This window comes from Peromyscus eremicus, chromosome 2 (assembly GCF_949786415.1).
Source record: "Peromyscus eremicus chromosome 2, PerEre_H2_v1, whole genome shotgun sequence".
NCBI lineage: Eukaryota > Metazoa > Chordata > Mammalia > Rodentia > Cricetidae > Peromyscus > Peromyscus eremicus.
The window spans coordinates 20587367-20600156 of record NC_081417.1 but is presented as its reverse complement, the minus strand read 5'-3'; the positions used below and the strand labels follow the sequence as shown (position 1 = coordinate 20600156).

The 12790-nt window shown below is 35.6% G+C and overlaps 1 protein-coding gene across 1 annotated transcript in view; it reads right to left on the bottom strand.

Annotated features, from left to right (window-relative positions):
* Positions 1-6411, bottom strand: part of Mmp16 (matrix metallopeptidase 16) — a 137315-nt gene extending 130904 nt beyond the window's left edge. The window contains exons 1-2 of the mRNA XM_059255607.1: positions 6332-6411; positions 6052-6163 (exon numbers count right to left, since the gene is read on the bottom strand). Coding sequence (XP_059111590.1) covers positions 6052-6163; positions 6332-6411 — 192 coding nt within the window. The remainder of the gene's footprint in view (positions 1-6051; positions 6164-6331) is intronic.
* Between the last annotated feature and the right edge of the window lie 6379 nt (positions 6412-12790).

Below are 12790 nucleotides of genomic sequence, written 5' to 3'. Positions count from 1 at the left end.
TTATCTAGCAAATACAAAAACTAAATTTTGTAAAAAGGTGATATTAAATATGCTGGATTTAAAATGCGAAAATAAAAGGATAATGTTTTATGGATTCTCTAAAATTGACATCCCTAAAAGTACAATCTCTATCATCAGCTTGATAAAAGCTATTTAAAGTTGAGCGCTGCACTGCTATCAAGAAGGTGGCTAGTAAAAGTCAATCTCGAAAAGCTGCCTCCTAAATGATAAAAGTGTGTCAAGATGCTTCTCATCTAATCAGTGATGAACAGGCTACTAGGAAAACAATCTAATCACCTATTTAGCAGTGGTGAAATCTGAGAAAGATTCCAGTATTTCCTGAATGTAGGAGGCAGTCAATAATATTATTTAGTGTGAAATTCAATATTTTAATTCAGTTGTCAAAAAAATAAGAAGACTTTAATAATACACATGAGCAAAATTTTTTAAGCTCAGTAATTTTTCCATAGCACCACATTCATATCTTATGTGCTAGGAAGCTGTTTGTTGCTAGGCTACACTTGGTGCTAAGCTACGGCAATTTCATTTATAAGAACAGCAAAGAAAAAACTATTAATAAGCAAACCTATGATTTATATACAAATAGACTAAATATAAAAAATACATAAATATAAAGTACATAATGAGAAAATATCATGTTTTAGAAAAGGCACATTTGATTTATGCCTTAGCTTTCCAAAACAAATGATTTCAAATAATGTAAAAAATGAAGTATTATTTCCCTTCATTTTTTCTCTTACATTTCACTCTTTAGCATGAAATGCTGTTTTTTTCCAATGAGTGACAAGTGGGTAATTTTTTTTTAATTCTAAAACAACATGCAACTTCTGAGACTTTCCAGTTTGCAGTCAGTTTATTTTGAGTGATATATCAATGTCATGATTTTGTCAGCCAAGAAAGACATTATCTATGAAACTATAAAAACATCTTGGAAAAAAAACCTACAAAGTAATATTTAAAGATATACCTTACCTCGTATTCTTAATAGCATCCAAGATTAATAACATAGTATCTATTCTTGTATCTGTTGCACTAATCATACATCTTCACTTATAGATACATGTTTGTCTATATATGTGCAAATATGTATATACTTTATTTTTAACAGATTGCAATTCAGACATCCATCCTCATATGCTGCTTCTAAAAATATATTCCTCTCTTAAACTTTGATTTAAACTCCTGACACTCCTAGATTACTGATAAAAGCAAATTTGTCTCCTGAGATATATTTTGTGCCTTGGAATCTTTTCAGTACACATTCAGTGCCCAAATGCACATTATGGGTACTTAGGGAATATGTTCTTCAAACGTGCATTTGAGGACAACATGAGCCTGAAATCAGAGTATATAAAGCTCGCAGTAAAATCCGTGCTCGGTAAGTCATATTATTTATGCCTTTGATTATTACAATTGTGTCTGATCAAGTAGAGATCTGACTTAAAATAGGACAAGACTGAAACATAAGAGAACTTTAAATAGGCTTTGGAAGCAGAGGCCACATAAAAGAATCACAAACTATTTGAAAATTCCTCATATCTCAAAACAAGGGGAATGTAAAATATTTGCCAAACCTGGCGTGGGTGACAAGCACTGTTACGTTTCATTTATTTTATTTTACTGCTGTCATTAGATCAAGTGCATTTAAGAGCATTGAAAACTTAACAATAGGAAGGATCTTCAAGGAAAATTGACCTGTCTTATGATACAGTCCTTCTAGTCATTGCAACTAGAACAACCACAAAACTGAAAAGGATCTGCGTGACCTCACTTAACTGTACTCCCATGTTTTACTTTATCCATGGATATTCTTACCTTTAGTGGTATATCTTATTGGAAGCACAACCAGAACAATGCTTCTCTCTACAGAATGGGATCTTTCTAGGGATGTTTTTAAAAGAAAAACTGCTGGCCAAGAGATATTACCATCACTAGTTTGTACTACAAATAAGAAGCACTTTTTAAAGTAAACTTCACTATAAAATAGGCCATCATTAATAATATTTGATGAACCCATATCATGAAAACCCACATTAACTGATTCAGTTAAACATATAATCTTATAGGCAGCAGCCTATAGAAAGTTATCAATATCAGGGGATGTAAGTAGGTCCCATCATTAGTGACCACTTTAAGAGAGAAACTAAAAGCTAACATATTCTTATTTACTGCTTAGCCCTGTAAAATAATCTAATGAAATAAAATTCCCTTTAGTCTTTCAAGACAATGCATCTCTCAAAGCTTCAGATAAAGGCAATAAACAGCAAATCACAGATGCCAGATCAATTAAAAATCTTTTCTTCTGATAGGTTATAATAATTAGTAATCAAATAGTGATGGCTCTGAATATTTGTAAATTGCTCACACACATTTAATCATTAAACAATAAGTTTATAGAAATGTTTGAATAACTGAATTAATTAGTGTTGAGGGGGAAATATTTTTGATAGAGTATATATATATATATATATATATATATATATATATATATATATATTACTTTATTCATTTTACATACCAACCACAGATTGCCCACTCATCCCTCAAACTGCTTCCCCCAGGCTCTTCCCCTGATCCACGCCCCATCCTCTCCTTCAAAAGGGTAAGGCCTCCCATGGGGAGTCAGCAAAGCCTGGTACATTCAGCTGAGGCAGGAACAAACCCTTTCTACCTGCATCAAGGTTGAGCAAAGTGTCTCACCAAAGGTAATGGGCTCCAGAAAGCCAGCTCATGCACCAGGGATAGACCCTGATCCCACTGCCAGGGACTCCTCAAACACACCAAGATACACAACTGTCTCTCACATGCAGAAGGCCTAGTCTGGTCCCATACAGGTTCCACAGCTGTTGGTCTAAAGATCATAAGTTCCCACTAGTTTGGTTTGATTGTTTCTGTAAATTTCCCCATCATGATCTTGACATGCCTCCCCCTCCTTCCCCCTTGCTCATATAATCCCTCTTTACTCTCTTCAACCGGGCTCCTGGAGCTTGGCCTGGTGCTTGGCTGTGGATCTCTGCATCTGCTTCCATCAATTACTGGATGAAGGCTGCTATAAACACAGTTGAGTAAGTAAGTCTCCTTGTGGTATGACTGAGAATCCCTTGGGTGCCCAAGCATGGTATCATTGGGTCTTGAGGTAGATTGATTCCCAATTTTCTAAAAAATCATCATACTGATTTCCAAATTGGCTGTACAAGTTTGCACTTCCTCCAACAGTGGAGGAGTGTTCCCCTTGCTCCACATCCTCTCCAATATAAGCTGTCATCAGTGTTGTTGATCTTAGCCATTCTGACAGGTGTAAGATGGTATCTGAGAGTCGTTTTGATTTACATTTCCCTAATGACTAAGGATGTTGAGCAATTTCTTAAATGTCTTTTGGCCATTTGAGAGTCTTCTGTTGAAATTTCTCTGTTTAGATCTGTAGCTCATTTTTTAATTGGATTGTTTGGTATTTTCATGTCTAATTTCTTGAGTTCTTTATATACTTTGGAGATTAAACCTCTGTCAGATGTGACGTTGGTGAAGATCTTTACCCATCCTATATTTTAAGAACTGGAAAAATCTTTGGATGGTATACAAAAAGGAGTGGGTTTGGGATCTTATTTGACCTGCAAAAAGCACTTTTTTAAAATCACTTTTTTATATCACTTTGCTACTGCAAAATACCAATTGGCTACTGACCAGAGACCTCCACTTATATTAAATAATAATCACTTCTAGTCAACACATACCATTGGAAAAGCATGTTTCTGTATCTATTTCATATATTCAAATCACAGTACTATCTATTGAATAAAAAGGACAGCGATGATAAGAATACTTTAGAGAGCAACTTTGTTTTTAACTTAAAAAAAAACAGCATTTCCATTTCTACATAATTATTTTTATTATTTTAGAAAATTATTTGCAAACATTACTGAGTTCATAGCAAAATTCAAATACTAGTATAGCTATTTAAATCTGTGAATGTTGAATCGAATTCTAAAACACAATTGATAAAATGCATTGTATCAGACATGCGACAAAATGTTAATTACCTTATTCCATATGAACCTTCTACATAAATGCACTAAGTTCTCTTATAAACTAAAATTAACATCTAGGTGATTGACTCCATAGTTTATGATGTCATCAACAAAACCACAAAATCTTCAGTGTATTTCCCCCTGAAATTCTATCATTCATAGGGAATAGGCTATAATAAAATTTAGTGTTTGCATTTTGTAGCTTTAAAAGTGGCTATAAGCATGAATTATATGTGCCTAGTAATGAAAATATTAAAATGACAGATGTGTTTTCACTCTGAATTGGTCATGCTAAAAACAGATAGACTAAGTTAACTGGGCAGAAACTGGCCTTTTTCCTCATTCAGAAATCCAAATGGTTTCCATACCACTATTCCACCCCTCAACATGAATGAATCACTGTATTTAATTTCAGTCATTGTGTTCACTCCACTGAGAATTTTACCATCTATACAATGAATTACAAAACTGGAATAAAACAGGTATCCTGCTCTGGTTAGTTTTTTGTCAACTTGTCACGAGCTGTGGCCATCTGGAAAGAGGGAATATAACTGAGAAAATATCACCCATCATATATGGGCCTGTAGATAAGTATGTGGGCAGATTTTGTACTAATGATTGATGTGGAAGGGCACAATCAGTTACAGAGTGTGCCACTAATAGTCAGGTGATCCCAGGAGGTATAAGACAGCAACTGAGCAAGTCAAGGAAATCAAGGCAGTAAGCAGTGCTCCTCTATGCTCTTTCTCAGTTCCTGCCACCAGAGTATTACCTTGAGATCTGACCTCCCTTCACAGACTGTAAACTGTCAGATGAAATCAGGAAAACTACTAGCTTATGAGTGTAAGCTGCAACAAACATCATGGCTCTATATTTTATATCAAATGGAAACTCCCATCCATGACAGAATCTACAACTTCTGTATGTTAAAGTGAGGACAGTTTTTCTTTCTATGCAGGTGAACTGAACTATGTAGATGGACATCATAGCCAAGCTCTTCAATCAGTAATGTACCATCTCCAGTGACAAGGCTATGTACCTCCCTTAATTGGAATCCCATAATCTGCTAGATATTGTTAGAGGAAGTTACAGAACTGTGTTTCGATTGCTTCCTACTGCCGCTTAGTCTATTTAGATTCCTTATGATGTTTAGTGAGCACACTCCCATTTCATATAACAATAAAATAAATCTATCTCCAACCAAACACAAGCACCAACACCAAAAACAACAAATAAAGAGGATGAATGCATAGTCACACCCATGATGACCTTATTCTACATGATATCACAGACACCTCACCAATCCTAAGCAAGAAAATTCCCATGATATTTATAATGTTATAGATGATAGAAGAAAAGGGTTAAACAATACAGCATATGTATTTTCTAGAAAGCATACGCACAGAGTGAGTCATGTGCCTGAGGATCTCAGCTCTCATTTATTTTCGGGAAGCAGAGTCAGTTTCACAACCACTAAAAAGGTGATTTAATTAATCAATCTCCTTCAGGACCTACAGAATGGTTATACAAAATCACCCATCCAAACAGAGGCGCATCTTCTATATTATACATGTTCAGGCATAGTTATATGAGTATGGTATGAGACCCAAAATAAGAAACAGCAGCCTTTAATTTATAAGCTGTCTGTCTTCACTGTGACCAGACTTCATATACACATTGTCTTTGTTCCATTAGCTATGCACAGGAAGGGAATAGAAGTCCACAGTGTAGCTATGTTGACATTGCCAGCATAAATAATCAGTATGAGGAGAAGAGGAGAAGAGAAGAAATGGGGTAGAGTGAGTTTATTCAAAGTAAATAGAATGCATATAAGACAATTCAACAATAAAACACACAATTTTATATAGTTGATGCAAAGAAAGAAATGAAGCAGAAACCAAAGACAAATGCTGCTTGTTTCTGACTTATGTTCATCTAATTGTCTCATGCTGCTCATGCCCACCTGCCTAGTAACAGCAACATCCAGTGTGTGGGACCCTCTTACATCAATTAGCAATGAAGTAAATGCTCCACAGCCATGCCCACAGACGAATTGGATCAGGTAATCCCCTGAGATTCCTTCAGATAACGCTGGCTGTGCAAGCTGATAGTTGAAGCTATGTAAGAGAGCCAGGAAAAGTGGGTTTGTGCTCATAGCTATTTGGGAACATAAGAGACAGAGAAGAAAGCTTTCAATCTGTCAGAGTCAACATGCACTTCTTATTATACTTCATCCTGCATAGCAAATTAAGTTTTATCCAGAATGATACCTACTACTGTCATACCTTGTTCCAGTGCCCCAGTAATTCCCATCAAACACTACAACATTTTCCAGTTGGCTTCTGTTTTTCCACATTGCTACCATGATCTACTGATGCTCAACTAACATGAACCAGTTATTGCTCTAAATGTGGAAAAATGCACATAACTCAATATTTACCCTTTTAAGAGTTGCCAAGTTTATACTTCACTGTCATGGACACTGTCATGCAGCCAGCAATATCATTCATCCCAGAGTTTTTCATTGTTCCAAGTTGAAACTCTGCACTTACTATCTCTCTTCCTAGCTAGTCCTATTCTTGCCTATGTCCTCATGAATGTGATGATTCCCTGCACCTCACCTAAGTGGAATCATGCAATATATACTCTTTTGTGACCAACTTATCCCATGTAGGACTATGTTTTAAAGGTTTGTCTATTAAGCATCATATAGCTATTAACCACTGAATAATACCCTAATGAAGGGATACTATACAAATCTTGGAATCCTAACCCAATGTGATTGTGCTGTTGGTGTCTTTGGATTAGTGCCCTAATGAATAACAATAAAGATAGTTCTATGATCATTCTTTATACCCTCTAAGCACAATATAAAAGTTTAGCAGCATGCACTTGGATGAGAGGCCTTCATCTTCATATTGAAACATATTGGCACTTGTATTTAGTCTCCAGAACTGTCTGCAATACTGTTTCTTAGCAGCCATAGTATAATAGCTTGATATAATAGCTTGAGTTGACTAAAGCAATGGCTATTGAAGCTCATTTTATTATATAAAGTGCACAATATTTTAAATTTTTGCCAACTTTCATTTTCCACTTAAAATTTTGGAATCATGGATATTTTGATGGATATGACATATGTTTCTTAAAGCTAAGGTCAAGACTATATTGTTCATTTGATTACAATCTAACAGCAATTTCTCTACTTATTCCTAAAGGTAAACTCTTAATTACATCATGTAAGTGAAGAAAGAATCACTGTAAATTCTATAACTTCTTCACATGGAAGCTTCTTTTCATATTCCAAGTACACTGTCTTTTTGTACTTATTTCTGATAACAAGCTAAATTCTTTCCTGCCTTGGGGCATTTCATTTACTCTCCTATGTAAAAGATACACAATACTTTCCTTCTCGTCCTTTAAAAGGAAGTTCAGTTAGAGCACTTCAAAGAGGATTTTTTTTTACTACTGATAGCATGTGGCATGTTTAGTATCATTAGTTGTGCCCCTCGTGACAACCAAGCTATCATTTTTTAAATAAATGGATTAACTACTTATATGTTTTGTTGCTAACTTTAGGCCCAACAACTATAGAATATCCTGGTATTCTGAGCTTGATGAGTGGAATTATGAGGTCTAGCTGAGTGGGGAATCTACATACTAATGCCTAACTGATATTACAACTAGCCATGTAAGTAGCATGCTGCCCTTTATCTAACCCCTATTCAATTATTTGCACACTCCTACATTCTCACTGTTAGGTACACAAATAGAGGATGGTACACTATGAGAAATTAAAAAAAATGTTTATCATGTACATGGGCAGGGTATTACTAATTTTTTGGTAAGTTCTATGTAATGTGGAGGAAGGTAAATCAGGAGATGGCCATTTTAGCTGCTCTTGGCAAATTACTTAGCTTATCAAACATAGTATTGTTTATTATTCAACACTACTATAACAATAAATACACAAAATCATGAACATTCATTAAAATATATTACTAAAATCTACTCTAAAATTTCAGAGTGAAATGTGCTTTACTATTTGTAAATTACTTAAAGCAATTCTGATATTCTGTGTGAATGACATGCTCAGCACTAATATTCATTAAGCAGAAATGTGCTAATCTTCTTTATATATTAGCACATATAATTATCACCACAACTTTGAGAGGTTGGTATTATATTTATTTTATAAATTAACAAATAATGTAGGAAAGAATAATCAACATGACCAGGGCTACAGAACAAATAGATATTATATAGGTATATAACCTCCATTTGACTGAAATAACTCTACTTAGGAAAACAGTAAGTAATAACTGTACTTAGGAAATCAATCTTTGGAAAACTCAGTCTTTGTTATCAAAGTTTTAAAGTCAGAAATCCAGTGTCTTAGCTTTACAGTCTGAATCTCATCAGTGGCAGAAGAATCATTTTGTTGGACAGACAAAATAAAAATAAAAGTAAATAAATGAATGGTAAATTTTACTTTGATTCTTAGGCAGATATCTATACTAACAATTAACATTTTGAAAAATAAAGTGACCACTTCCTCAAAGGCCAAACACATATACACAAGTTCTCTGAAACACTTGTCTGTCCTTCACAAAGGTATGGCTTTCTGAATGCACCAGAGGGATGCTCTGTGTCTAATTATCTAATGGTCAGTTAAAAAATACCGAGAATGTCCTTTAATGTACATCATTGAGACTTCTCAATAATAAAATTTAATGATAATTTTGACACAGAGGAAGAGAATAGTCATGACACAGTGTCATGTGACTTCTAGACTAACATACTGTACTTTGAAAAGTCTACTTCCCAGCCTTTGGGAATTTCAAAACAAGATGATTTTACTGAGTACCTGCCACATTGCAAATCTACGCACATAAATTGCTACTGGAAATTTCATTGTATGTATTTGGGCAAATTGTTTTATCACAATAGGTAACAGGATTAGCTTGAAGGAATCCTACATCTTTAAGAAATTGAAGGAAAACACACTGGAGTGAAATTAAGAAAAGAAATTACATGGTCTACCCCTGCAATAATTTGTACAAATTTTTGTGAGGCAAAATAATACAAGAGCAGATGATTGTTTACTCCTTTAGTGATTTTATGCTCAAAAGTACATTAGAAAGCTGCCATTCTCCCTGGTCTGTGGGGAATGAATTGGACAGTATATAAATACAAAAGTAGTGAAAAATTAAATGCATTCTGGTGATAGCTTGAGGAAGTGTTAGATCAATTCATGATTCATTCTAGAGACAGACAGAGTAACTGTGTAAGCAAGGAAACCATCACTGTGGTTATTCTAATAACTCAGTTAGTGCATAGTGTTTTGGGGAGCATAACTGCAGGGCAGTAATTCAGGGGTAAACAGCAAGTTATCTATTATTAAGTTCACAGCACAATCTTAAGAAACAAGGCAGCATGCCCATTGAGCCTGTACTATAAGTGGAAAGTGGCAGGTCACCCGTAGTTCACAGGGCAGATTTCTGTCAGGAAGTGAGTGGAAATGGACTGCTAAACAACTGAAAAAGCACTTCAAATGCTAATATATGAGTGTTTTGAAAGCTTGCCAAAATTCAAATTTTCTAGATGACCTCCTATATCAAGCAATCTTTTACTGACACTTTAATATTATAATATTTTTCTAAGTGCCTAATTAGCTGCCCTGGCTCTGGATTCTTTCAACTTTGACCTATTCCACTTAGTCTAGAAATAGCAAATTTCCTAAAAGATTATGTCCTTTATTTAACATACCAGATCTTAACATCATGATTATTGTCATTAGTTATTAAAGTTGCTGAAAAAACTTTATTCCTAAATATAATAAACTGCAGAAGTTCTATATATCAAACTTTGGAAAGTAAAATTTCTCTAAAAAAATGAACTGCATAGTCTCTGGGCTGTTGCTGGATACACCATCATTGCCCTGCATATACTAACATGGATTGGCTGACATGCCCTACACTTCTCTTCAGTCTTCAAAACTTGTAACTTGCCTAGACTACAATAGCTCTTAGTATAGTCTCCGAGTGCTTCACTTCACAAAGTTATGATACAAGAGGTAGAGAGGTATGGCAGCTATGAATGGAATACTGCCTTGGGGGGGGTTAAGGATAGATTTCACTAAGCAATAATTAGATAGAAACCTTTAATCTTTATTAGGATAGCATATCAAAACAAACCTCAACAATGGTGGATATGAAGTATAAATCAGCAGTTATTTCTTTGACATAATAGGCAAGTGTGGTGCTTTGAAAAAGAAATAGTCCTTATAGGGAGTGATGTGATTAGGAGGGGTGACTTTGTTGGAGTAGATACGGCCTGGTTGGAGGAAGTATGTCACTGTTAGGGTGGGCTTTGAGGTCTCCCATGCTCAAGCTATACCAAGTGTGACATAGAGTTCCTTGTACTGCCTGTGGATCAAGATGTAGAACTCTCAGCTTCTTCTCCAGCACCATGTCTGCCTGCACACCACCATGTCTCACCATGATGATAACAGAATAAACCTCTGAAACTGTAAACTAGCCTCAATTAAATATTTTCCTTCACAAAAGTTGTCATGGTCATGGTATCTCTTCACAGCAGTAGAAATCCTACCTTAAGACAGAAGTTGATACCAGGAGTTGGGTATTGTTGCCTGGTGGTGTTGATTGGAGGAATTAAGATTTTGGTATTTGGGGTTAGGAAAACAGTGTAATGCTTTGAGTACTGCTTAGTGGGACATACTAGTAGGAATATGGGAGATAGTGCTACTAAGTAAGGGTGATTTGAACTGTGGAGTTCGGGCTCAAGAAGTTTCAGAAGAGATGAATTTTCATATGTTGCCTAAAATCATTCTTGGGATATTTTGTGAAGAATGTGGTTGCTTTTTGCCCTTTTGTCTGAAAAGTCTTCCTGGAGCTAAAGTGAACAGTATTGGATTAATTCTGTTAAGAGAGGAAATCTCAAATCAGCCAAGTATAGATTCTGTCATGTGATTATTAGTGGCAACTCTAATGACGATTTATAATGAAAAGGAGAAAGCTGAGTAAGAAAAAATACAAAATATAGAATTTGAGGAGAAAAGGTGCACCAGGAAGATAAGCCCTGTGTTTAACGAGATAAACAGATTAAGAAATGGAATAAAAGGAGTGGTAACCTTAGGGCAAGATTGCACCCAACTAAGTTTACAACTTGTGAAGAGGAATTAAAGAAAAGGTCAGAGAAGGTAGTGGTGGTGCACACCTTTAATCCCAGCACTCCAGAGGCAGAGACAGAAAAATCTGATTTCAAGGCCAACATATTCTACAGAGCAACTTCCAGGACATCTAAAGTTAGGCAGTAAAGGAAACCATCAAAAACAGACAGCTAGTGAAGATATAAATGAACAGTGGAGCCATATTCCAGGTCCACAAAGCAGCAGAACTTGACAGCTTTGGCCATGTGGGTCTGGCTTTAGAATCAAAGAAAGAAGAAAGGGGTTATGCAATCTTCCTCTGCATCTAAGAAAAGTCACTGATGCCAGGCATGTGTCAGGGGTGCCCCTGGATGAAGCTTTATGTGAAGTTTGTATTTCCTTGGAGACCTCGAGATGCTAGAGATGCCAGAGTAGTGGGATACATGCTAAGGAGAGCTGCTAACAGGGAGTGGAACCACCCAAGAGAAAGAAGTGTGTTGCAGTCAACAATGTTGAAAGGAGTTGGAGATCTGAGAAGCATTTTGCAATCAGACATGGAAATGTGGTGTATGGAGTTTGCCTACTTGGTTTTTGGTCTTGATTGGATCCAGAATTTCCTTACTATGCTTTCTTCTCTACGTTTTGGAACTGTAATGTATATCCTGTGACACTATGTTGGAGGTATTTGATCTGCTCTTTGATCTTGATTTTACAAGATATTACAGTTAAGAGATTGCATGAATCTCAGAAAAGACATTTTTAAATAAGTTTGAGATTCTTATAGACTATGGGAACTTTCAAAGTTGGACTGAATGCATGTTGACAATATACCACTAGAAGCTTTTGGGGGCTAGGGAGTGGAAAAGTGGTGGTTTGAAATAAAATGGTCCCCATAGAGAGGAGCATTATTAGGAGGTGTGGCTTTGTTGGAGTAGATATGACCTTGTTGGAGGATGTGTGCCACTGTTGGGATGGGCTGTGAGGTCTCCTATATTCAACAGTGTGACACAGTTCCTTCTGCTGCCTACAGCTCAAGATGTAGAATTATCCTTCTCCAGTACCATGTCTGCCTGTACACTGTCATGCCTTGCCATGATGACAATGGACTGAATCTCTGAACTGTAATTGTGCCATTCCAATTAAATGTTTTACTTTATAAAAGTTGCTATGGTCATGGTGTCTCTTCACAGCAGTAGACAACTTAGACCAAACTAAGACAGAAATTTTAGGTAATATATTTGTTAAATTTCTTGACAAAGTATCTATAGTTTTTATATTAATTAAGATAACAAAACAGACTATTTGCTTCTCTGCTAACATGTGATCTGAGGATGTCTTGCAGAAATATTTGGGAGTGTATCCTTTTATGTATAAATCCTTTGAATTGCACCCACTTCTCATCATCTAATTCAAATGGGCTGATATGAAGAGACACATATAAAATATTGTTAGGTAAATACATATACAAACCAATTTATATGTTTGCTGATTTATATAAATTCTGTATGTTACATAAGAAATCATTAAAAGCAGATAATTCAAGCAGGTGGAATTGATGTTCAAAGAACTGTAG